This window comes from Xenopus laevis, chromosome 9_10L (genome assembly GCF_017654675.1).
Source record: "Xenopus laevis strain J_2021 chromosome 9_10L, Xenopus_laevis_v10.1, whole genome shotgun sequence".
NCBI lineage: Eukaryota > Metazoa > Chordata > Amphibia > Anura > Pipidae > Xenopus > Xenopus laevis.
Genome location: NC_054387.1, coordinates 116,582,172 through 116,609,986, shown reverse-complemented (window position 1 = coordinate 116,609,986; position 27,815 = coordinate 116,582,172). Strand labels below are relative to the sequence as shown.

Genomic DNA, 27,815 nt, shown 5'->3' with positions numbered 1-27,815 from the left:
GAATGGCCAATTCTAAGCAACTTTTCCATTGGTCTTCATTGTTTCTTTTTTTATAGTTTTTGAATATTTTGCTTTCTTCTTCTGACTCTCTCCAGCTTTCAAATGACCCAATTTAAACAACAGATGCTCTGAAAGGCTACAAAAATATTGTTACTGCAATTTTTTTTATTACTCATCTTTCTATTCAGGTCTCTCCTATTCATATTCCAGTCTCTCATTTAAATCAGTGCATGGTTGCTAGGATTTTTGGATCCTAGCAACCAAATAACTGAGATTGCAAACTGGAGAGCTGCTGAATAAAAAGCTAAATAACTCAAAAGCCACAAATAATAAAATACAGCATTTGCAGTTTTTAGGGTTGCCACCTTTTAATAAACTTTCCACCGGCTGGTGGAGGGGGCGGGAACAATGGGGTGGACCGTGATGTCAAATGGGGCGGAGCCATAGTACGCAATTGGATGGGTGGATTGTGCGCCAAAGTGGGCGGAGCCACGACACAAGTTTTTACCAGACTGGGGGCAGGCCACTGGCTTTTGTTAGGTGTATTACAAATTAACCGGCAGCTACATTGCTGGCAATTTTGTTATACCGGCCCCGGCCTTGCCAGGTGTTTTACTGGCTAGGCCAGTAAAATACCGGCCAGGTGGCAACCCTAGCAATGTTCCATAAATAAAGTTAATCTCAGACTTATCAGCTTTTAGTTCTAGTTAAACTAGTTGAACTACATCTCTGCTATTCAGGAGTTTCATATTGAGAACACCTGAAGAGCGACTGGTCTATTGACCCCGGAGGGTGGTATCCCCATACCTCCCAACAGTCCCGATTTTCACAGCTCAACCCGGATTGTTACTGAAATGTCCCACTTTTCTCTTTGATCTCCTGCACTGAACAGCCAGAAAAAGATACAAACTTCTAAAACAGAGGCTTTTAGCAGAGAGCTCAGCATGGCAGGTGCACTTAGGACTTTAAGATAAGCAAAGAAACAATTGCAACAATTTAAGATTAGCCGGTCTCTTGGGGAAACTGACTTGCAGCTTAAAGGGCAATTTCACCTTCATTAGCAAAACTGTAACAACACATAAAACCTGACCCTAAATCCCCCAGAAATGTTTCAAACGTTCCATAACCTGCCATATTTTGTAAACAGGATGCAATATGTAGGGGTGTGGACATAAAATGGGCGTGGTATAAAACATTTACTGGCGCCAAATGTTTTTATCCCTCTTTCCATTTTCCAAATGTAGGGAGGAATGTTTATAGCAAGTAATCCCTGAATTCAGTCATAACTAAAAAGGTATCAGACATTAGGGATAGCTGCCATCTATTCAAGGGCAGCATTTAATAATTCCATCTTTTTATTGAAAAGCACATTACTGAAGCGGCTCTTTATTTACAATCTGAAATACTTCCGGCGTGATAGCGTCACGCGGCAGTCTAGTTCCGGTAATTCCAGTTGTTACCGTGGAGACGCCGTTCCAACGGTCACAGCTACGCGCCAACGTGCTGACGTCATGATGCGGCAGTTCCGGGGCGGCTCGTGCGATTCTGTAGTACTAAGGTGAGCGGTGTTTATGGCTTTAGTGAATGCGTTATGTAAACACAGCGTTGAACGTGGGCTGGTTGTTCCATTGTGGAAAAGGAGCCCAGGAAGCGACAACATTACATGTATGTGGCTTTGCCTGTAGTTTGACAGGAGAATGAACAGCGTTCATTATATGGGTGATCCTTTTGGTGCCTGCACACTAGACATTCGGGCTCATTTACTAACAAGGCCTTAGTGCAGCACCAATCAGTGTTGATCAATTTGATCTGCTGTGAGTTGCTTTGCTGAGGCAAATCTGCTTAGTGCTTGAATGAAGCATATTAGGGGATGTGTAGTGTCAGCTGAAGGATCCTGCTTGATCAACCCCTCTCCCTGATTATTCTTACAGTAACACCAAAAAATTAATAATGAAAATATAATAATGTACTGATTACACCTAACTGCGCTACAGTAGTTTATATAAATATGCCTCTGTGTAGCCATGGGGGCAGCCATCAAAGCTGAAAAAGGCGAAAAGGCTCAGGATACACAGCAGATAATAGATAAGCTCTGTAGTATACAATGGGATTCTTCAGAGCTGATCAGTTATCTACTGTCTATCCTGTGCTTCAATGGCTGCCCCCATGGCTGCACAGCAGCTTGTTTATATAAACTATAGTAGTGCTTCTGAAGCAAACACACCAGTTTTACCAGTGCAGGGCAACAGTAAATTATATTGTCATTGAGTTTAAACACTTTCATTTTTTGGTGTTACTGTTCATTTAAATGAGACATATAGGATAAATAAAAAACTCTAATTTTGTAGGCAATTATAAGTAAGATATGGTGTTGCTTTTACATGGTGCTAAAAATTCATATTATCTTTAAAAATAGCCCCTTTATTAGAGCTCCCTATAGATGTTCTCTGGTCCCTGTCTGGGTTTCTAATGAGGGGTGGGAGAAGCACAGTAGGAAGGGGACAGCCAATCACAGCCCTGCAGTCACACAAGCACAGACAGGCTTCAGTTCCCTATCAGGTCCTGCTAGCTGCTGATTGGTTCCTGTCCTACAGTGCAGTGAACTGAGAGCCGCCGGCTCCCCTGCACAGCCTGGGAATTCAGGGAGCAGGAAGTGGAAGGGAGGGACTATTTGGGTTTTTGCAGAAATATTCAATAAATCAGCCTGAAAAACTACTTTTTTTTTAGCACAATTCTTCTATAGCTAAATGAGTATAACGCACTGGTACATTCTTATTTTTTACACAAAATCTCTCCTTTAAGCACTTTAGTAATTGTATTGCACCCTTCTATCCACCGATAGTGCTCCTAATCTGTGCTCTAACATCTGCATGTGAATTAGCCCCTTCCGGTGGTGAGGTTAAAGTTATTTGTGCCTATGGAGCCCTCTTAGGATGCGGGCAATTCTTTCAACCTTTGCCAAATAGTGGGCCAAAAATACAATATTCCAAATCATAGTAAAAGATATTTGTTGCCATTGGACAGTATTGGAGAGGGGCCTGAGTATCCATACATGAAGGATGTCTAACTGGACACTTGTGGACTATATGGGTACCTTTAGAGGGGTTGTTCACCTTTGAGTTAACTTTTAGTATGATGTAGAGAGTGATATTCTGAGACCATTTGCAATTGGTTTTAATTTTTTATTATTTGTGTTTTTTGAGTTATTTTTTAATTCAGCCGCTTTCCAGCTAGCAATTTCAGCAATCTGGTTTCTATGGTCCAAAGAAATTACCCTAGCAACCATGCATTGATTTGAATAAGAGACTGGAATATGAATAGGAGAGGCCTGAATAGAAAGATCAACAATACATCACAGAGCATTTGTTTTTGGACGGAGTCAGTGACCCCCATCCAAAAGCTGGGATGATTGAGAAGAAAGGAGGCAAGTAATTCAAAAACGATAAATAAATTGACCAATTGAAAAGTTGCTTCAAATTAGCCATTCTATAACATACTAAAAGTTAAATTAAAGGCGAACCACTTTTTTAAAAATTGTTTGTCTCCGTCTATACACACAAAGAAATATAGGGTGAAATCACTTTTCAAGAAATGTTATAGAGTTTTGAAACCTTCAAATTAAACCTATAAAGGAACCCTTAAGTAAATGTAAACTGCTATAAAAGGAAAAACCAATAAACAAAGACAAAAGAAAATAAGGAGATAGGCAGTACAGTTCAATGGACAACTTTTATTGGCATATGGGTTACATGTTTTATTGTTGTGTATAGAAATGTGATGAAACAATGTCAAAATATTTTTGCATATACAGTTTATTTGTATGCGCTGAAAGCGCTCCCCTCTGCATAGGATAGTATCTGTAACCTGAAAGCAAAAATCAGAGTTGGTTGAAAACAAATACTGTATGTATATACAATAAAAAAGTTTTGAAAGAGTTGTATGTCTCCCAGTCTCCTCAGGGGCCCTATGGATCATACAAGACCCTTACCGTATCCCACTATGCTTCAGACCTAATGAGCAGAAGTATTGCAGCCTCTTCTTACCTTTATAACATGCCTATAACACACAAGAGCCATGAATATCCTTTAAATGATATCCTTATAAACGGTGCTTAGTGATGTCATGGGTTATAATCTGCACTTACTGATGTCATCAGTCACAAGACTCGCTGAAACTTGTGCAAAATATGAGGCTATTAGAAGTCACCTCGGAGTTCCATCACCTGCATAACATTTATATGGTTATGGAACTCCTCGGTAACTTATAATATCCTTGTATTTTAAAAGAGGGGGTACTTTATTCACTATATAATTGTTAAATGTTAATAAAATAATTGTCCATACTAACATAGTGTTTTTTTTTTTTGACTAATACAGTGGTGCATAGGTGGTTGGTCATTTCTAAACTATTGGCTAGGGTTGCAGTGGGGTTTGACACCTATATATGTGAGTAATAAGTATATCTATGCTGTTCTTTGTGGCGCTGAAATTCTCACAAGGCTGCCATCTAGTGCTTGAACATGTTACTGCATTTTTAATTGTGACATGACACCAATGATTCCAAAACTGTTTGACTGACCTTCCTATGGTGGCCCAGCCACCTTACTTTCAAGGTGTTAGAAAGCTGTCAGGCTTGTATGAATATTTTTAGTTATATTAATTCACTGGATCAACCAATAAACAAATAGTTATATTCCAATATGATTTCTGGGAAGCTTCCATCCAGGCATGCTCTACTCTGTTTCCTTGGTTTAAAAAGGACATCATGATGTTTTGGTGTTCCTTTCACTGTAAAAAAAAATAAAAAAAATAAAACTTTTTTAGGAAACATATAGGATAAATGAAAAAAAACCCTAATTTTGTTGGCAATTATAATTAATATATGGTATTGCTTTTACATGGTGCTAAACATTAATATCATCTTTAAAAATAACCCCTTTATTAAAAGGGGTTAAAAGGTCCCTGTCCATGTTTCAAATGAGGGGTGGGTGTGTCCTAACGGTCCCTGCCAGAAGCACAGTAGGAGGGGACAGCCAATCACAGCCCTGCAGTCACACAAGCACAGACAGACTTCAGTTCCCTATCAGGTCCTGCTAGCTGCTGATTGGTTCCTGTCCTACAGTGCAGTGAGCTGAGAGCCGCCAGCTCCCCTGCACAGCCTGGGAATTCAGGGAGCAGGAAGTGGAAGAGAAGGGAGGGATTATTAGGGTTTTTTGCAGAAATATTCAATAAATCAGCCTGAAGCACAATTCTTCTATATCTAAATGAGTATAACACACTGGTACATTCATGTTTTTTACACAAAATGTCTCCTTTAAAGAATAACTGTTACAGAAGAAATAACTTTGACTTTATGTTTTCCTATGTTAGCTGTATCATAACTTGTTCATAACTTGTCAGCTGTTCAACCCAGCGTTTCATATAGATCAGTTGGTAGTTAGCGACCTTGCCGAATGTCATTTCGGTGCATCGCACTGCAAAAGTATTGATCCATAGGAATGAGCACTTCATTAAACGTATCCAGATTTATTATGTAATTCAAGTTGATAAAAAAATAATTTTTGTTTTAGCTCACTCGGTAACACTCATTGGATGCCCAGGGAATACTATGAGGAGGTGAGATGAGTACGAGGACCACAAGCACCCACTTTGTTCCCTGAATGCCCTGACACCCTTGTCTAACACCTTGTTCTTGTAACGGCGCACTAATGGTTGAGTCTGATGAGGAATTTACTGAACTCTGCTCCAAGCTCCTTAAGAGAGTGAAAAAGAATAAGCCAGCAGAGCAGGGTGTCCCAAAGACCAGCATCACAGCCAAAAGCAGGTTGAAAAGAAGCAAACCGACCAGCAAGAAGCAGGTTGGCAATGATGGTGCTAAGGTGGGAGATGAGAGCATCCCAACAAAAGGGAACTTGGAGAAAGCAGTGGCACAGACAGACCAATGTTACCGCAATGATACAGAGAGAAAAAGAAAAACAGAGACCCATCTGTCTGATGTTTCAAGTGGAACAACACACACAGGTATGAAAGGTGTCTGATTTCTTTGTACGTATAACTTCATTTCTAACTTAGTCTGGGATATTGGTTTGGTACGTACTCAAGGCTCTGCTGAGTGGGGCATAAAGCCTTGCCTGCTCTGGAATGTGAGGTACTGAGTATATTTCAGTAAATAGAAAATTCTCTAAAGCAATTCTGGCTGTTCTCAGAATTTATTGTGGTATAATACACAAAAGCTATGAATATCCTGTAAATTATATCCTTATAAACGGCGAGTTCTGATGTCATCAGTTATAAACGGTGAATTCTGATGTCGTTTCTGTCACATGACTCACTGAAACGTGTCTATTATAATAAATAAAGTACCCCCAGTTTCAAAATATGAGGATATTATAAGTAACCTAAAAACACTCTGCCTTCGGCCTCGTACTTTTATATGGTCATGAAACTCCTCGGTAACTTATAATATCCTTATATTTTACAATAGGGGGTACTTTATTCACTATATAATCAGTTATTTGGGTGGCTCAAAGGCAGTTTTTATCCCAACTATTCAGTGAGCCTGGCCCACAGAGTCTCAAGGCAGATAAGTAGCCAGAATTCCCAGACCTTTCTGCATTTTTTAAACTGTATTATTAAACGGTGCCATAAGCTGTCCCATGACCATAATTTCACATATTTTAAAATTAATTGGCAACCAGGATTGGGCTATAGGACCCCTCCAGTGTCTGGCAATAACCTTATTTGTAGCTGAACATATTCTGAGAACCATTTGGGAAGCATTATAGTTATGCTCCGGAGGGAAATATATTAAGCTATGCTATATTGGGGGTATGGGTCCAGAGGTTTCTTATTATTTATTTATATTTATCTTGAAATGAAAGATCCCACACATTCTTTACATCTGGGCAGTCCCACCACAAGTGCATATATGTGCCTGTCTCCCTGCAGCCTCTGAAGCATGTTGTGTCTATGTCACCTCTCATTTTATTGAGTTTCAGAGAAATCTTGTATCATCTGGCTATGGACTTATACAGTCAGGTCCATAAATATTTGGACAGAGACAACTTTTTTCTAACTTTGGTTCTGTACATTACCGCAATGAATTTTAAATGAAACAACTCAGATGCAGTTGAATTTTAGCTTTCAGTTGCTGTTTGTTTGTGGGCCTTTCTGTCCGAAGTTTAGTCTTCAAGTGAAATGCAGCTCAATGGGTTCAGATCAGGTGACTGACTTGGCCATTCAAGAATATTCCACTTCTTTGCTTTAATAAACTCCTGGGTTGCGTTGGCTGTATGTTTTGGGTCATTAGGAAACGCCTCCCAATCAATTGACTGCATTTAGCTGGATTTGAGCAGACAGTATGTCTCTGAACACCTCAGAATTCATTCGGCTGCTTCTGTCCTGTGTCACATTATGGATAAACACTAGTGTCCCAGTGCCACTGGCAGCCATGCACGTCCAAGCCATCACACTGCCTCCCAAATGTTTTATACATCATGTGGTATGCTTTGGATCATGAGCTGTTCCACACCTTCTCCATAATTTTTTATTGCCATCATTCTGGTAGAGGTTCAACCCACTGAATTAAAGCAAAACATCTGCAGTACAACTGCCTCTGAGTTGTTTCATTTAAAATTAATTGTGGTAATGTAAGGAACCAAAATTAGAAAAAAAAGTTGTCTCTGTCCAAATATTTATGGGTCTAACTGTAGCACCCTTATTTTCAGCCAAGTAATAGTGTAATATAGGTAATATTGGTACTATTCTCGTATATTTCCCAACATTCATCCTCCTCTAGTAGGCTCCTCTGATCCTGCTCCCATTAGGCTTGGAGTTTAGGTGGGGTGTTATCAACTCCATGTATGAAATGGTGGTACATTCTAGATATAGAACCTCGCAGCCTAGCCCCTTGATTGCACTCTGATTCAAAGCTTGGGTAGTTACCAACTTCATCACCATTTTTGAATGCTTTCAGCCAATGTGATAGTTGCTAAAACCGGAAATTCTCTTGGGCTGAGATATTTTGTTTCTCCTGTAGTTGGTGAACAACTGAATCCTATTTTGTACCAAAATGTTGCCTACCCTTCTGGGTCCATCATTGGAACTGGGAGATGGTAATTCCTGGGGGGCAATTATTAAAAAATAGTCATTCGTGTATATTTCTTACTTAACTTGTCCTTGAATTTCTGTGCAAGCCAGATGTGTAGTGAATGTGCTACACATGGAGAGGCTTGTTTGGTGGGGTATGGGTTTTCATAATATATCAGTTAGATTAAAGCTTGGGGAGAGGGACCGTTCTATTTTGATCTACCTTGGTTGACCAACTGTAAAGTGCCAGGCTTGGAGGTTTTTGCAAATTGGGCCACTGTGTAATCGGTATAAAGGTCTGGGAGTCCAAGAGCTCCATTATTTTTAGATTTCCACTCATTAATTCTGACTCTTTTACTGAATAAATTGATCCATAGCCCGTTGTAAAGATTTTCCATCATGTCTTAATACATTTCAGGGGGAAGGTCCAAAAGAGAGCTAAGATTCTAGAAAGGGCATTCATTATTAATATTCTTTCATTTTATAAACTACATTTTTTTTAGTCATGGGTGAGTAACAGATTGTCAGTTTGTGTGCAAGTCATGCCATATACTTATTTTAATAGAATTCTTTTTTATTTTCGTGACCCAATCATTGTTGTTCAGGTGAAAATGAACCCCCAGCCCTTGCAGATCCAGTTAGACCCCAGACCCAGCTTTGCACAAAGGATCTTGTCTTGGAACGAATGCAGCAGTTCAAGAGGGCCTGTCCTAACCGTATGAAAATAAATGATGCTGAAGCAAGTGACCCTGCTGGTGAGTGACATTCTCAGATACTCTCATCTAGACATATGCAATGTATTATTATGGATATGAGCCATCTACAAGTGAGCACTCTGCAAGAGTCCAACAGCACTCGGTAAATAATCAACAAAACATGCAGACATTTATTTGTGCAAAAAAAATCACCACAGCAATTTGGTGATTTTTTTGCACAACTAAATGTCTCAAGTGAGGTACTGTGCATGTTTTGTTGATTATACACTCACCTAGACAGACAAACACATATTTATTTTCTTACATTCACTGCCTCTCTCTGCCTCCTCATCATTGCTGCCATCAGTGAATGACAATCTACAAAGTGACAGTGCTTTAGCAGCGGCTCTGCAAATGGACATACGGGAGCAGCAGAAAAGCCTAGAAGATGTTGGACTCTTCTTCTGTCAGCTCTGCCAAAAGGACCTGACTGCCATGAACTCTGCAATGAGGGAGCAGCATGTCAACAGGTAGGTGTTTGGATCTTGCTGTAGATTTGGCAACAGTGTTACCTTATATTTCCTTCTGTTTGTAGTGTTAGCTGTGTGTCTTTCTTTCTGTTAGCCTATTAATTCTCTCTTTTTAGTCCTGCCACAAAGGTGCAACGTAGTTACATTACACTTACAGCTTCCTTCTCATATATCCCTTTATCACACAGGTGCCTGGATCAGAGTGAAAGTTTAGGAGAAGCATCCAGGCCCACTGTTCCAAGCTGCCCTTTGTGTGGAAAGCCGTTTAATTCAGAAAAGAGCCGTGCCTCACACCTGAAGCGCTGTGCTGCCAAGTTGGAAGTACCTGCACATACCCTGTTGCAGGCAGTCCAGAGGCAAACATCTGAGTCAGTCACAGAGGCACCAACCTGGTGAGTTTGGGCACAGAACTCTATACTGGTGTTCACTATTTGTACAACTCATTAACTGCAGAATGTGCAAGGAAGACTATGTTATACTTTGGCTACTGAAATGTTTCTATATCAGATGAAGGACTAGTGCTCTGGGGCTGCAGTAAGTACAGGTAAAGCACGGTTTGCCAATAAAGGTTCCTGGTCTGTTTTAAAGTGATCCAGACACTCGAAAGAAGTATGCACAGTTCATAATGCATTTAAAGGAGAACTAAACCCTAAAATGAATATGGTTAAAATGCCATATTTTATGTACTGAACTTATTGCACCAGCCTAAAGTTTCAGCTTGTCAATAGCAGCAATGATCCAGGACTTCAAACTTGTCACAGGGGGTCACCATCTTGGAAAGTGTCTGTGACACTCACATGCTCAGTGGGCTCTGAGCAGCTGTTGAGAAGCTAAGCTTAGGGGTCGTCACTGATTATCAAGCAGAAAATAAAGGTTTGTCTCGTAATATAAGCTGATGCTACAGGGCTGATTACTAAATTCTGATGCTAGTTGCACTGGTTTCTGTGCTGCCATGTAGTAATTATCTGTATTAATTACTGATCAGCCTTATATTGTGACATTTCTATTCTATGTGTACTGTATATTGTGAGTGGGTCCCTAAGCTCAGTAAGTGACAGCAGCACAGAGCATGTGCAGTGAATCAGCAGAAAAGAAGACGGAGAGCTACTGGGGCATCTTTGGAGACACAGATCTTTTCTGCTAAAGGACTGTGGTTGTCTTGGGCAGGTATAGAAACCCAAAACATCATGTACGACATTTCTAGCTACTTCTTTAGTTAAGCTTTAGTTCTCCTTTAAAGGTGCTCCTTAAAACAGTTCTCAGGGTAATACAAAAATGAACTGACACAGCAAAGGTGTTGCTGGCTAAGCTGCTAGTTGGAGATTCCCACTTTTTGTGTTGTGACTGCTCCACTCATTTTGAACGACTTTCCACTTACAGTCAGCTTCAGGTTTGGAAGCTTACAGGTAGGAAAACCAGTGCTTGTACTTTTAATTGTGCTGTATATTCAAATCAAGCCACATCTTAGCTCACATATCTTGTTTGGCTTGGGAAGAGTTCAAGCACACCTTTCAAAGAACAAACACACTGCTTCGAAATCAACCTGTTGCCAGTGACTGAGCCCTGTTTTTCAGATTTATGTAGGGATCACCACCCCAGAGCTGTCTCAGAGGGGATGGCTCTAACTACTCATACAAGCAGTTGCTCCTATGTTGTGTTCACTGATTTTATGTTGCCCTAACTGCTCTTTGCTGTAACTAATGTGCAAATGCACTCTTTTAAAGGAGAATTTCCCCTATCGGCGCAAAACTCCTCCCCCCGGGCAAATGCCCCTAACTTGTTAGTAACCCCTCCGTGCAGGTCCTCTCTTGACGAGTTCATGGGCACCATCTTTGTCTGATCGATCTTCTTCCTGTATTTGGCGACGTATGCGCAGTAGGAGGCATTTGCCGTTTGGATCTACTGCGTATGCGCCGAAAGTCACAAAGTTTCAGAGATAAAGAATCGTGAAATTCAGGCGTATGCGCAGTAGATCCAACCGGCAAATGCCTCCTATTGCGCATGCGCCGCCAAACGCCAATCAGTACAGCAAGAAGAGCGCTCGGACGAAGATGGGCCCGTGAACTCGGCAAGAGAAGACCTGCACGGAGGGGTGACTAACAAGTTAGGGGCATTTGCCGGGAGGGGGTTTGCCCCAAAAGGGTTTCCTTCTCCTTTAAATGGTGTGTAACTGTCACTTTATTTGTGTGCCTACCTTAAAGGACAATGAAAGGTTAATAAAAAATAATCTCATTCAAAAGGCCTAGTTTGTAATCACTCACAGCCCATAGTAATTCCAATGTCCCTGGTGTCATTTAGAAGGAATGGCGCTCTGAGCCAAGGGCAAGTACACTACTCCAGTTACGTCACACAAATCTCACTGCACTTCCCGCCGGCTGCCCGCGGCAGCCTTAATCCGCAACAGGAGAAATTTGGTCTCTGCGCATACTTAAAATATGAAGCTTTACTCCCTTCTTCATTGGAGTGCTACTTGTTACATTTGCATGCGCATCAATCTTGACCTTAATACACACCCCCCAGCCAATTAAATTGTCATATTTATATATTCTCAATCACACTGCTCGTTCATTCATTCAGCAGAGTGCTACTTGAAATCAACATTGCGCAAGCAGTGCGCAGCGAGGGGCAAGAATTATTTATTTTTTACCTCAAAGGATATATTTACACCGAGCCCTGTGTTTTCTAGACATCGATTTATAGGGATTTTTGTCCCATTTTGTTAACTTGTATTCTCAGTTGGTTAATCTGTAATAAATACAAATCATCTACTGTAGTGTTGTTCCGGCTAATTCCAAGCGGAAAGCAGGGCCCAAGAAAAAGGAGCCCCCCAAAAAGAAGAAAATGGTACAACCAAGCTCAGAAGTGGAGGACCTGCTAGTTGCCATGGCATTGTCACGTTCTCTGCAAGAGGATCCAACAAAGTGTGATATAGCTCAGAAGGCAGCACCTGCTACTAAGAGCTCAGTTCCAGGTATAATGTAGTGGGGGGGCTTCCAGCTCATATCCGGAACAAATTGCTATTGTTTCTACCTGTTGCAACTCTAGAAAAATGACAGTATCACATATAAATTTCCTTCAAGTGTACACAAAGAAAAAAATCACTTTATGACCTCTACCAAAAATAGAACCATTTACACTTTTAGCCAGGGGTGTATTGGTCTCTGTGATTACCTCTGTACACAATAGGGGTCGTCCATGATTTATAGTTCCAAGGATATTCAAGAACGCAATCCTTCACCCATAATCCCATCTACTCACACTAACTGAACTCTATAGTTTGAGGTAGGTTTGTCTACAGACCTATTAGTGTTTTTATATAAGACACAACCATGAGTTGACCTAATATTTTAAATTTAATCAGTCAGGTACATATAGAGGCCCATTTATCAAAGGTCGAATTTTGAATTCATGTTAATTTTTTTAAATTCGAATATACTCGCAATTCGACTTGGAGGTTATTTAAGAAAAAATTGCTATAACCATATAAAAATGGCTAATATTCGATCGAATGGCTCCAACCCGAAAATTCGATACAAATTCGAATTGTACAAATCAAATTTTTCTCCCGAAAAAAACCTTGAATGTCAGGAAGGCTATTAACATATCCAAATGCCAAACCAAACCTCTGCCCATTGACTTGTACATGCATAGACAAAAATAGCAGCACACTGTTAAGTTGCAAAAGTGCTCAAGTGCATAATTTATTTAGCCCACAGCATACAAAGGCAACGTTTCGAGCCAACCAGGCCCTTTATCAAGGGCTTGACTTGTACATGAACTCGGCAGGTTTTAGGTGGCGAATATTCGAATTATGATTGTTTCTCACATTCTAATTTACACTCAAATAACAGATTACATTTAAATGTGTGACTTTTGAAACTTGAAAATTCTAATTTACTATTCAACCCTTGATAAATCTGCACCCTAAAGTGGACCTGTCACCCAGAGACACAAATCTGAATAATAAATGTCCTTTTCAAATTAAACATGAAATCCAATTTCTATTTTTTATTAAAGCATCCATAGCTGTTGTAAACTCGTTTAAAAATCTCAGCTGTCAATCAAATATTGTCTGCCCCTCCTCTATGCCTTAGGCATAGAGGCGGGGCAAGCAATTACTTTCACTTTCCATTCAGCACTTCCTAGATGTCACTGCTCTCCACACATTCCCCCAGTTCTCTTCAGTGTTTAATGCCAGGGCATGGGGATGGACATCAGGCGCACAAACAAGATTCTGAGATGATACAAGGCTTGTCTTAATAACAATGTCCACAAAATGGCTCCTGCCTGCTTGCTATAATTATGAATTCCCAGACTGAAGGAAACAAGATTCAAATAATTTATATAGTGTCATTAAAGTTGATTTTTGCTTGACTAATGTGATAAAATAGAATAATTTTTTTGGGTGCCGGGTCCCCTTTAATTTATAATACATAAATGGTAGTTTTGAACACACAAATACATTTGATTATTCAGAGGATAGAGACAGTTGCATTTATGCACCAGCGGGTGGACTGAAACTTGGGCTTGTTCCAATAAAGTATTGTAAGGGCGGAGCATACTTTCTTATAATACATAAAGGAAGGCAGAGTTGTAATTGTGACTTGAGATGACCATTGACTTCAGTAAAAGTGGATTTCCATAGTTATTTGTTGGTTAATTTTAGAGTCAAGTCTTTATTGTTTCAGAAAAGAAAAGTCGCAGAAAACAGAAGAATGCTGCTCCTCCGCTATTACTGGTTCAAGCCCCCGAGGCTGCCTTGCAGAGACTGCAGCAAAGAGTGGCCCTTCTCCTGAGTGAAGAGCTTGAGCTTATCGGTAATACAGCGTTGCCCCTAAGCCGGTTATGCAATATAGAGGAGAGGGAAAATTATGCTTGGTGCAGGCCATTGCGGGATGAGAAGATATGTACTCTGTGGGAAGGCAGCAAAATGATGGACAATAGAGATTTCCTGAGCTATTACATCCAGGAGCTGAATCCTCCTATAACTCCATGGAGGGATTCACAGGTAGGACTCCAATCTTATGTCTTTAAACTGAAAGAAGCTCAACAACTGTAGCACACAAGAGCAATGCTGAAGTCTCAACTGAGACCATTGGTTGGGTTAAGGTTTGCACCAAAATGTCACATTAGTGGTTAAACCTAACTTTCAAGTTCGGTGGGCAGTATAATCTCCAAAGCGCCAAAGGTTTTACTTTCTGATTGGCTCTATCATCAGTGCTACATTGTTGATAATGTGGAACTGCTCAGTGTTGCAGATCAAAGAGCCACCAGCATTCACCAGGTTAAATCACTCCTGTATCAGCATCATTATTTTATTGTTTTATTATAATGTACAGTAATTGAATATTATAGCAAACAAATGTTATCCTGAAAGCTTGGCATCGTTTTAACGTTTTAAAAACTCAACTAAACTCCCATAAATTCGAAATTCGACCAATCGAAGAAAAAAAAATTTTTATTAAAGGAAACGTTTATTGTTTTTATTTCCAAGTAAAACCATAATAGAAAAAGAAACAAAAAAGGGTTCAGGTAAAACAGTAGATACAGTGTGTTATGTAACCTATAAGGTTTTGGTCATTGAATTAACGTTAAGGATCAAAAGGAAAGTTAGGCTTGGTTTACTGTAGAGGTCTGAGAATTCCCATGCGAGTCTCAGAGGGCATTGACAGTCCTTACTTCAGCAAGATTGAAAGTTGTTGAGGCTCCCAGCCCACATTCCCACCAGGGGCTCCAGATTTTATCGAATTTTTTGTAAATACCTCTGGCCTCATAGGTAAGTTTAATGAGAGGGATTGTGGAGTTTACCAGGCGGATCCAGGAGTCTCTAGTGGGTGGATTAGGGTTCATCCAGTGCAACACCTCATATAATAATACCCTGGTTCTCAAGCGGGCCTGATTGGTGGTGGTAACATCATCTAGAATAATGGTAATTGTGTGCTGGTTCTCTGTTGTAGGGTAGTATAAGAGGCAAAGCTGGAGTCCTGGATGAGAACTCTTAGATATTTGATGCTTTGGGAGGGCTAGTACAAAAGGTCTTCTCATACATGGTATTGAGGGGGGGGATTTGAGTTGCCCCATAGAGGGAGAGACATGGTAAGTAGAGGGGGTTTCTTTTTGAGGTATTTTAGGGCTTGTAACCAGGAGGTGTGGGGGGCAGTCATGATGGGTGGGAGATTGTCCAGATCTGCCGGAGAGCGGCCTGGAATGTTTCTCATGCCTTCCAAGGATCCTATTAGTAGAGATTGGAGAGTCATATTGGGGTTATAGGGATCCGGGTGAAACCACCAGTGTAAGTAGTATATTTGTGATGCCAAAAAAAATAGGTAGAAGTTAGGCAGGGCTAAGCCACCCTCATTGTATGGTGCGGTCAGTTTCTCCCATGCGATTCTAGGGACTTTCTTGTTCCAAATGGTAGTAGGTGCTTTTTGTTTTTTTTTAAACCAAGTTTTGGGAATGTAGATTGGGGCATTGTGGAAGAGATATAGGAATCTTGGTATATGATCTTGATGAGATTAATACGGCCCCATAGTGTTAATGGCAGATTCGCCCATGTTTTGAGATCGGACGAGAAGCGAGAGATCAACGGTTCTAAATTGTGGTTTATGAATTGTGCTGGGTTAGCGTGGATTGTAATTCTCAAGTATTTGGAGGAGGAGGCCCAACAGAGAGGTGTTGAGGAGTGTAGGGGTCTCCATATGTCTCCATCTAATGGGAATAGGATCGATTTGTCCCAGTTGATACGGAGGCCTGAGAATCCACCAAAATGGTTAACCAGGTCAAGGAGATTTGTTAAAGATCTGTCTGCTAGGTGAACCAATAGGTCGTCTGCGTATAGTGAAATCTTCTCCATGATTTTCCCATTTACAGAGAGGCCTCGAATAAAAGGAGTATCTCGGATTAGGGCAACTAGGGGTTCAATGGCTAGAGCAAATAATAGGGGAGTTAGGGGGCATCCCTGCTGCGTGCCTCTGTGGAGGAGAAAAGGTGTATATGTGATCCCATTAACCCTTATCTGTGCAGAGGGTCTTTGATTGTGGTTTATGAATTGTGCTGGGTTAGCGTGGATTGTAATTCTCAAGTATTTGGAGGAGGAGGCCCAACAGAGAGGTGTTGAGGAGTGTAGGGGTCTCCATATGTCTCCATCTAATGGGAATAGGATCGATTTGTCCCAGTTGATACGGAGGCCTGAGAATCCACCAAAATGGTTAACCAGGTCAAGGAGATTTGTTAAAGATCTGTCTGCTAGGTGAACCAATAGGTCGTCTGCGTATAGTGAAATCTTCTCCATGATTTTCCCATTTACAGAGAGGCCTCGAATAAAAGGAGTATCTCGGATTAGGGCAACTAGGGGTTCAATGGCTAGAGCAAATAATAGGGGAGTTAGGGGGCATCCCTGCTGCGTGCCTCTGTGGAGGAGAAAAGGTGTATATGTGATCCCATTAACCCTTATCTGTGCAGAGGGTCTTTGATAGAGTAGCTTAATCCACGTTATGAATTGCTCACCTAGATTGAATTTTCGAAGTGCCTCCCAGAGGTAAGTCCATTCGATTGAATCGAAGGCTTTGGTCGAATCTAGCGATGCCACAGCCCTGGTTCCCATAGGAATAAGTTGATGTTGGTTGATCTGCCTGGCATGAAGCCTGATTGATTTGGATGTATCAAATCCGTAATGACCCTTTGCAGCCTCCTTGCCTTGGATCTTGGATTTTGGCAACTGTGTCTATTCGAGAGATGGGTCGGTAGGAGCTACAGAGGCGGAATCTTTTCCTTGTTTATGTATAAACAAATGTAGTAGGAAGGGCAGCGTCAATCTTTTTTTTTATTATTTTAACTGAATAATAATTTTAACTGAATGTAATTGACCCGAAAGCTCAAATCAAATTCGATTTGAATTTTAAAAACTCAATTTCAGTTTTTTCTCTGAAAGAAACCTCAAATGTCAGGAAGGCAGCAAAGAACTCCAAATTGATCCCTGGACGTCTCCCATTGATTAAAACAGCAATTTGGCAGGTTTTAGGTGGCAAATAGTAGAATGTAAGTTTTTAAAAGGTCAGTGTATAATAAATCTGGAAATTCGATTTTATAAAAACTCGAATCGAATTTGAATAATTCCATAGTCTAATTTGACAGTTTTGGCCATAAAAAACTCGAAAATTCGAATGTTTAATCCGACCCTTGATAAATATGCCCTTAAGACATTGCTACACTCTTTCTCCCAGCTCAACCATCACAATTCACAGCAACGTACAGTGACACCTGTGCAGCCGGCAGCAATCTCTCTGTGTCCAGCTTCAGGTGACGAGGAACAGTCTACTGAAACCTGCAGCCAAGAAGGACATCTGTCCCACAGTCAGAAGGACAGACAGGCATTACTGGATCTGGCAGAGCTTGCAGGAGAGGGCATGACATTGACCCAGTGGAAGCTCGGTAGCTGCCATGCAATGGACAGGACAGGTAACCCTGGGCAGATAAAATCTGATAATATACGTAAGTGTAGTTTGCAGTCATTAATCAGTGTTTTGTTCTCATAGAAAGAGAATCTGTGAGCAGTGTCCCGGCCAGTGGATTTGTTCCCTCGCTGCAAGAGGAGATCTGTAAGCAGAGTGACCACCCACAGCTCTCTGTAAGCATTCATTGGCTCTCTTGCCTTTATGTTTATGGAAAGAGTGCTCACCATAAAGATCTAGTAAAATAGGAGGAGGGAACATATGGGGTGTAGCACCTCCTGCTTGGAATTTGGACATAGAGCTGAACAGAATACTGAAGTCCATATCATTTTTTAATGTCTTCCCAGCAGGCCTGGACTTGCAATCTGTAGATTCTGGCTAATGCCAAACACAGTTACTATTTATTAGGTCTGTTTGGGCCTCAGTATACATGATATTTTTAATCTCAGTCTAGACCTGCTTCCTATTACAGTCAGAAGTCTTTGCCTATGGTCACTATTAGGGATGCACCAAATCCAGGATTTGGTTCGGAATTTGGCCTTTTTCAGCAGGATTCAGCCGAATCCTTCTGCCCGGCCGAACCGAATCCGAATTCTAATTTGCATATGAAATTAGGAGCGGCGAGGGAAGCCGCGTGACTTTTTGTCACAAAACAAGTAAAACCGTTTTCCCAATTTGCATATGCAAATTAGGATTTGAATTCGGCCGAATCTTTCGCAATGGATTCGGGGGTTCGGCTGAATCCAAGATAGTGGATTCGGTGCATCCCCTAGTCATAATTTATACTGTGTAATATACTTTGGTGGGGGATAAGACGCGGAGAAAAGGCTGTCCTATTACTTGCATTATACTCAGCAAACTATTGGCTGCTTAACAGACATTTTCCTACGAATTGAAGTATCTGCTCTTGTTTCTGCAGGCTCCTCTAGTTTCACTCGCTGCTGATTTTATGGAGATGGTGAATAACCCACATTTGAGTGATGCTCAGCTGCAGACAGACTGTGGAGAAGTGCTGAGCGTGCATATGTTTGTTTTGTACACACGCTGCCCCCTTCTGGTTGAGGCTGTAAGTGTTAATTCTTGAGCAGATAATTATTATCCAAATTATTTTATATAGAAAGCTTTATAGACATTCTCCATTATTTACAGAGATTATACACGGCTCATATAAGTCCCTGCCCCAGTGGAGCTTGCAATCTAAGACCAAAACACAATTCTCCTACTTTCTTGTTGTTGAACCCTATATCTAAAACCCTGACCCCCTACACTGTGAGCCTAACGGTCAGAAATATCAATAACTTACATATTGCCCATGTGTTCCTTGTCCCCTGTGCAGCTTTCCATTGTAATGCACACATTTGAAATTGATAAATTCATATAAAGTTCACCTTAAGATGAATTTTTAATATGGTATTCTGAGACAATTTGCAATTGGTCTGGATTTCATTTTTTGTTTTTCAGTTATTTAGCTTTTTTTTTTAACATATGTTTTTATTTAGTTTTCATAACAATATAAAATAACCAATTTTAAGGAGTTTGGAGGTACATAAAATAAATTCCATAATTGATACAATCTTAGCAAATAATAAGAATGATCAAATTATAAAACTTAATCTGCTAGATGTCTTTGAGAACGTGTGAGTTTCAATTGTGGTGGGGGTATTCCAAAAAGTGACTTTACAAAGAAAACAGATCCGGCTCTGAGATTTTTAAAATCTTACTAAACACGACAAAAGTGCAGGTATAGATTCCAGCTAATAAACTTAAGAGCTGACTAAACCCTGCTCACCGTAGACATTGGTTGGTCCGGGTGCACATTGCCCCGGACCCCACTCCTGAATATAAACACCGGGTTCTTCAAGTCTGCTGTGCAAGTAGTTAAACAGTGAAAGCTGAGCTACGAATCTTACCCTGCAGGGATGGTGACCCGGGTGCAGCCAGCCCCGAGTCCGTCACTAGGAAGGAACGCCAAAGGTCAGGTAGAAGATTTGCAGATTTGTAGGCCGCGCACTCCTGGGACACCAACACGAACCGCTCGTCTCCAAATGTTTAAAAGGTAAACTCTTTATTATTAAGACATACAGTCAATCAAATAACAATAGCGTCTGAGGTCTGACGCGTTTCGTGACAATACATTTCCTCAGAGAGGTCTCTGAGGAAGTGTATTGTCACGAAACGCGTCAGACCTCAGACGCTATTGTTATTTGATTGACTGTATGTCTTAATAATAAAGAGTTTACCTTTTAAACATTTGGAGACGAGCGGTTCGTGTTGGTGTCCCAGGAGTGCGCGGCCTACAAATCTACAAATCTTCTACCTATTCCAAAAAGTGCCCACGATAGAGTGAAAGGACCTGTCTGTTGTGTTAAAGATTTCCAATATTCCTGAACTTCACCCCAAAATTGTTGAATACAGGGACATAGCCAGAGACAGTGCACAAGGTCAGCTCGGGGTTGGTGACATCTCAGACAATTGTCCTTGCTTAAGGTACTGAAGTATTGAAGTATCTGAGAAGCGTCTGCCTTCTTAATTTAATTAGAAAGGTATCTGATGTTTCTATTGGTAACGTGGTCCGGATTATACAATATATTTGGGATGTGGTTTTATATATGTTACTTTTGGCCCATAATGTATTTATTGGATTGTCTTTATCTACCTGAGAGAGGTTTTGTAGAACTTTTGTAGCAAAATGAATAATTTGAATAGAGAGCAGATAGTCATTAGACAGAAACAGGAATTTTCGGATAAGATTTTCACTTATGATGTCTTTAACTAGTCGTAAATTTTGGATTTGCCAGTCCAACACTGTCTTGTTGTTTTTCCCCATTGAAAATGTTGTGCCTTACTGAGTTCCAGGTTTTGTTTGTGTCTATAAATAGGGGATGCTCGTGCATATCTCAGGGAATATCTTTCAATGAAGAATGAAGGAGTGTATTAAGGGAAAGGCCTCCAGCCAAAAGTTGAGTTATTTAGCTTTTTATTCCACAGCCCTCCAGTTTGCAATTCCAGCAGTTATCTATTTACTAGGGTCCAAATGACTCCAGCAACTAGGTGGAGATTTTAGTGCCAGATTGGTAGAAATGAGAGGGTTTGAAAAAAAATAAAAGGCAACAATAGCATTGTATCTTCACAGAGCAATCGTTTTTTGACTGCTGGGGTCACGGAAACTTCAAACTGCATTCTGAATCAAGGAAGAATTGGAAGGCAATTAAATAGAGTCCAATTGAAAAGTTTCTAAAAACAGGGCATTCTATAATATACTAAAAGTTGACTTAAAGGTGTTCTATCCTTTAAGCACTGATTATATTTATTCTACATGCAAAATCTGTAGCATGCTGTTCTATAGTGTACTTTGCCTGTCCCCATTAGGTGCACTCTGAAGGTTTTTGGGTCAACGAGGCCAGCACAGGGCGTGTACGACGACTTCTCTTAAATGACGTATCTGCTGAAGCTGCCCTTTGCTTCCTGCGCTTCCTCTACTCTGCCTCCATTACTATCCCCATGCGCTGCCTTACTCATGTTTGTGAGCTGGCACGCAGGTAGGTACCTAAAACAAGCCTCGAGCACAAGTTTTAACAACCTTTTCAGCAACTTTCCACCTTCATTTATACAAATGATCTTTACAAAGAATACAGCTACTGGATGTTCCCTATGGAATTCTTCTTTGTTCTGTGCCTTCTGGTGATGCTTATGATTGCACTTTAGTTAAGGGGTTAATTGTTTTTTCAATCTTTTACTTTCTCCTTCTTTTATGCTTAGTTAAGCACTATGGTTTTTATGACTTTGCCTATGCTTGTTCCGTGCTGCAGGTTTGGGGTGAGCAGTTTAATAGAAATCTGTGAGCATCTTGTTTCTGAGCCTGAAAACTCTGTAACCCTTGATGCTGCTGCTGCTGCTGAAGAAGAAGATGATGGTGGCATGCGTGCAGAAACATTCCAGGAGCTGTTAAAGTCCATGTGGGTGGATGAAGATGAAGAGGGTATTGCAGAGCTGGAGACGGAAGGGCAAGGGGAAAATAAATTGGAGGCTGAAGCTGTGGGAGAATGTGAACTGGAAGAGATCTATGAGTTTGTGGCCACACAGCGCAGGATTACAGAAAAGCAGGATGAAAGCAGTAGTGAACTAGATATTCAGAACCCAGAGTCTGAAGACAGTGTTCTAGGAGATAGAAGTAAGCCTGACGGACTGGTGCCAACCGGCACAAACACAGAGTATAACAAAGAAACACACACCTTTGATTCTGTACAGAATGTTACCACACCTGAAACACAGCAGCCTTGTCTTGTTAAGGTCTCGCCAGTTACTACCATTACTGGCATCCTTAAATCTCATCCTAGTTGTTCCCCTTTAGTTTCACGTTCCTCTTTTAAGCCATCTCTTGGCTGCAGTGAGTCTCCTGCTGGGATTGTGTTTGCTAATTCTGGCCTTACACAGTATCCTTCCCCAACTTCTGCAGAATCTGCAGGCCCTGATGCAGCTGCTGGATCTATTGCTCCCGTATCTCCAAGCAGAGTGAATGAAGCCAAGCAGGATTTGTTTGTCCAACACAGCCCCTGTCCCTTGGATGACAGTTATGACCGCATGTTTTCTGAGACTTGCGGAGAATATGTAGAGACATCCGACACAGTGATACCAACACAGAATCAAGAAGAAATGCTTATTAGCCCTCCTTCCATTACTGTGGTGCCAACTCTTCCTGAGCTTGGATCCTCTCCTAACCTCCAGCACTCATTAGTAAACTCTCCCTGCAAGATAAAATATGCTACTGCTGCAGAGCCAAGATATTTTCCACTTTGTAGTCAAAATAATTCCAGGAATTCTCATGATTCAGATTTAGGTCACAATCCCACCAACCAATCCATTTCATCTTCCTTTGCCAAATATCAGGAACCAGGCGTCATTCTGATTCTGTCATCAGATGAAGAAACAGAGCCCAACACAGAAGGCTTATTATCACCCAGTAGTCAACACGAGAGCAAGATTTGCAACTCAGCCGGCATAAAAGAGTCTCCCGTCAGCTTCAGTATAAAAAGAAACAGTGAGGGTTATTCTCATCTTGATATGAGCAGCAGCACAGAGACCTCATGGTTAATACCCGCTACACCTTTGCCACAAACAGTAATGTCAGTTGCATCCCGCCTTCAGACTTCTTGCCTACCTGAAGCACCTCAGGTCTCCACTATCCAGTCTGTTTTCCATTACAGCTTTATGTCTCCTCCTCTGTTGTCACAAAAGTCCCCAGCCAAACCTCCAAGCCCTCAAGCATCTCCAACGTTGCGGCTCACCCAAGGATCTGCACAAGTTCCAGATGTTTGCAGTAGTTTAGGTAGCAAGACCTCCATTGCACCTTCTTCACTCCCCACTTCTCCTGCCAACATCAGCGTGTTTGAGGTTGGAGACAGTGAGGATGAATGTCTAGTACCAGAAGATCAGCTAGGCAGTCCGACCACAAGTGTCTCCCATCAACCCCCTTACCATTTGGGGACTTTATCTAATAAGCTTTTGCTTTCAGAATCCTCGAATGAACCGATGATCCCTCAGCTCTGTTCAACCACAAGGCTCTCTCAGGGTGCTTTACGACTCCCAGAACCTTGTGTCAATCTAGATACTATGACTTCTGTTTGCCACTCGCTCCCAACATCTCCTGCTAATAGTAGTGTGTTTGCGGTTAGAGACAGTGAGGATGAAAGTCCAGTACCAGAGGGTCAGCTAGGCAGTCTGTCTGCTAGTGACTCCCATCAATCACCTTCCCATTTCAGTACTTTTTCGAATAAGCTTTTGCTTTCACAGTCCCCTAGTGAACCTATGATCCCCCAGCTCTGCTCAATCACAAGGCCCACTCAAGGTCCTGTATTACTCCCAGAAAATTGTGACAATGTAGATACTAAGACTTCTGTTTCTCACTCACTCCCAGCATCCCCTGCTAGTAGCAGTGTGTTTGAGATTGAAAATATCGAGGATGGTAGCCCACAAACAGAGGCTCACATGGGCACCTTTGACTACAGCTTTCAAATGGACTATGAGCCCCCTATTCCTGTGGAAGATGAAATGTGGTTTCACAGAGAGGAGACACCAAAAAGACCTAATCCCTCTCCCAAGACTTGTACCCCTCCTAGCATAGAGAGAACCCCTAAAAAGGAAACGGTAGTCCAGAACAGCAGTACTCCACTTCGAGGGAGTCCAGCACAAGTGAGAGAGGATAGTACCCTTCCACACAGGAATCACTTGAGCTTCCTTAATGCTCAGCCATGGGAAGAATGGGAGGAAGAGGATGAAGATATACCTGCTATACTTCCTTTATCAGAACGACTGGGCAAAGCCCCGGAGAGGCAGAAGCAGTTAAAAACACCAGGTGAGTTATCCTCTCATCACATGAAACACATACATTGTGGCTCTGTGTAGTCTTAGTACAATATCCCCATCCACACAGTGTACACCAAATACCTTCCACTTAGATCTTATTATAAAGTAGAGAGCCTAGTCTCTCTCATGTTTTATAGAAAGTGAATATAACTGGATCTTACCCAGTCTCATGTAATTAAGGCCCAGTCCCACACTGGTACATACTGTGATATGTAATTATCCTGTAACAAGTCACACATCTTCTTTCTGACAGTTTCTATTGTGCGCAAAAGAGAACTGGCCCCAAAGGTCCCTATAACACCATTACCTGCTTACTCTGACATGGACACTCCAAATCTAAAGAAAGAGTTAAACCGGTAAGTACATGTATTTCTGCTCAGGCCACATGTAGTATATTCTCCACTGGTGATTTTCAGCTGGTGGAGAAACACCAAAATCAGTCTGTGCAGCCTGTCATTAGCTTTCAATGCCTGTCACTGCTAGTGACAGGAGGATTATGACCCAATTTAATTTGTGTAATATATTACATACATGTTGCATGGCAGGGTTTAGTTGCTTCTCTGCTGGCTTCAAAAAGCTGGCAGAAAAACGTGAAGGGGAACTATTGCAAAAATGACAATTTAATATAAGCTTCATCACACTGAAATAAGATACTTTGTAAATACAATCAATAAAAAATTCTGCATTGTTTCTGAAATAATCAAGTTTATCTTCACTATTCCTCTCTCAGCATCTGTTTCTCCTCATTCTGTCTTCATGTAACAGTTGGGTGTCAGATAGTCATTGACCGTTATTGGGAGGGCTTCCTTTTCTAGCAGATGTATTAGAGCTCACTCTATTAAAATCATCAGACATCATGTCTCTCTACATGCAGGATTTGTGCAAAAGGCAGTTATTTTGTTAGATTTTGTTTGTACTGGAATCAGTTATTTGAGTGAGCTCTAATACATCCTCTAGGAAAAGGAGCCCTCCTATAACATATATTGGATCTAACAGTTAATGAATATCTGACACCCAACTGCTGCATGAAGACAGAAGGAAGAAAAACAGATCCTGAGAGAGGGATAGTGAAGACAAACTTGATTATTTCAGAAACGTTGCAGAATAAGTTTCTTTTTTCAGTATAATGAAACTTATATTACATTTTCATCTTCGCGATAGTTCCGCTTTAAGTGAGCCTGACAACAAATGTTATATTGTATATCTTTACTCTCTTATATTTTATATTACGGTACAACATTTTGGCACCCAAGTATGTCGGCACCTTCCTGGCACACGGGTTTATGGATTTTTCCCAAGACAGAACAGGTGTGCTGCAGCTAAACATAAAATGGACAGGCCATAAATGTGATTGTAAGTGTTTTACTGTTGCCATACACAGATACGGTGTTCGGGCGCTTCCTAAGAAACAGATGGTGCTGAAGCTGAAAGAAATCTTCAGTTACACTCACCAAGTAATGAGCTCAGATTCTGAAGATGAAGTTCCATCTTCGCAGCTGAACAGAAGAGACAATGGCGACAAAGCACAGATTCAGAAGCCTTCTGTGGCCCATAAACCAAAACCTTCGGTTAGTGCACAGGGTCCTGCCAGTTCCCAGGCTCACAAACCAAGGAAGCCGGCATCTGTCTGCAATGCAAAGAACTCTACAGAAGAGGATACAATGGAAAAGGAACAGCGACTGACCGCATCCCAAGAATCAACATCATCCTCTGGTGACACCTCTTCCTTATCTCAAAGGTAAGGAGAGGCAACAAAGTACTCGGAGGGCACACAAAGTGTATCCAGGTCTTCTCTTGACTTGCAGATTTTAATCAAGTGGAGAGAAGAGGACGCACTCTAATCAGCAGCTTCCTCAATCTGCACTGAAAGTATAGCTTCCGCCTGCTTGCGGCTACACGGAGAGCAGAGTTGGATACGCTTTGTGTGCCTTTGCCCTAAAGGGGTGCACCTCATCCAATTCAGCTGCAGCCAAATTTGTTCTAGTACAGTGACGTTTTAGCCATAAGAGTAGTCAAGATCATTGACTAAAGTGGCACTTTACCAGGGTTGCTGAAAAGCCTCATAACGTTAATCAACCTGGAAATGTGGCTCATTTAGTGGTCTGGTGATACAACTTACCTCAACCTGCTCGTGGTAAGTGCAGAGGGGTTGGGTCTGCATTAGTTCTGCTTCCACTTCAGATAGCAGATGTCCCTGGCTAGTACAAGACTGGAAAGGAAACATTTATTGAGAACATACTAATGATGAGGAGCATTGAGGGTAGTGGCTTTTGGCACAGGCGATTCGCTAGTCATTCTTGTCAGTGGGAAATGGCTGCAAGCAGGAAATTAAGTTTAGACTGATTAATCGTCTCTGAGAAATCCATGATGGTCAAAACAACTCGTGTGAAGTACCCAGGTCACTGAGGGGTGGGTCTAGTCAGGATCCCTGGTATAATGGGCCAGAAAATCTGCAACAGCCCTGAATGATGGGCAGGGGCTAAATTGAGAATGGGTGGGGTTTAGGGAGCGTGGGGTTGTGATTGGAAAGAGGTGTGGGGACCTGTGGTTTCTGATTTCACCTTTTGGACATATACGCTTGGTAGGACCTTTATAACAATTTAAAAGTTTGTTTCAGTTTCAAATGCTTTCCCTTCCCCCCATGAGCCCAGAAACCCAGCATAACGACTCCAATTTATGTGCTGCTTTTTGAACCCAAAGCTCTATGGCTAACTCTGGCCAACAAGATCCATTAGACAAAGGCCATATATGATCATTGGAGCTACAGAGGGATGTGTTTTGGAATATATATATATATATTAGGGATGCGCCAAATCCAGGATTCGGTTCGGGATTTGGCCTTTTTCAGCAGGATGCGGATTCAGCCAAATCCTTCTGCCCGGCCAAACCGAATCCTAATTTGCATATGCAAATTAGGGCAGGGAGGGAAATCCTGTGACTTTTTGTCACAAAACAGAAGTAAAAAATGTTTTTCCCATTCCCACCCCTAATTTACATATGCAAATTAGGATTCGGTTCGGTATTCGGCCAAATCTTTTGTGAAGGATTCGGGGGTTTGCCGAATCCAAAATAGTGGATTCGGTGCATCCCTAATATATATATATGTACAGTCAGTCAGTGAGCAGAAGGACAGATCAGATTTTTTTTATAGTATCATTGCACTTGTCATCTATCAGGAACTATAACCCATCTTTCCATTGCTCTCGCTAGCTCTGCTGCCAATGAGTTTGAGAGGGCATTTGCAGATGAAGAGGAGGACGAGTCAGTGCCGGCTTCACAGGAGGTCGGACGAGAAGCAGCCACAGCTGAAGCAGTGAAGAGGTTCATCGAGAGCCGACCTGATTTATATAAGCGCATCTTGTTGTACCAGCCGTTAGAGTTGGCGGCACTGCATGCAGAGCTCAAGCAGGCTGGGATCAAGATGGCGGCAGGGAAACTGCTGGATTTCCTGGATGCGCACTGTGTTACGTTCACTACCGCGGCCGCACGCAAGGAGAAGAAAACCAGAGGGAGGCGGAAAGCGGGGAAGCGTTACTAACTCATCAGTGGCCATGAGCCGTTCATAAACATGACAATAGGCCAAATACATTGGTAGTATCATGGTGTAAATATAACAGAAAATGATACATTTGTAAATGAGAAACTATGCATTGTGCTTGTATTTTATATGTAATAAATAATGAAATGGAA

General features: G+C 41.4%; 1 protein-coding gene across 4 annotated transcripts; it reads left to right on the top strand.

Moving 5' to 3' along the window:
- The first annotated feature begins 1,423 nt into the window (after positions 1-1,423).
- slx4.L (SLX4 structure-specific endonuclease subunit L homeolog) lies at positions 1,424-27,815 on the top strand. Of its 4 annotated transcripts, none has more exons than XM_018234280.2 (15): positions 1,424-1,558; positions 5,570-6,020; positions 8,693-8,842; positions 9,150-9,312; positions 9,501-9,704; positions 12,087-12,283; positions 14,001-14,320; positions 17,535-17,769; positions 17,847-17,938; positions 18,682-18,828; positions 21,132-21,301; positions 21,572-24,114; positions 24,379-24,481; positions 25,507-25,863; positions 27,336-27,815. In XM_018234280.2, the coding sequence occupies exons 2-15, from the start codon at positions 5,708-5,710 to the stop codon at positions 27,661-27,663; spliced, it is 5,322 nt and encodes a 1,773-aa protein (XP_018089769.1). In that variant the 5' UTR covers positions 1,424-1,558; positions 5,570-5,707; the 3' UTR covers positions 27,664-27,815.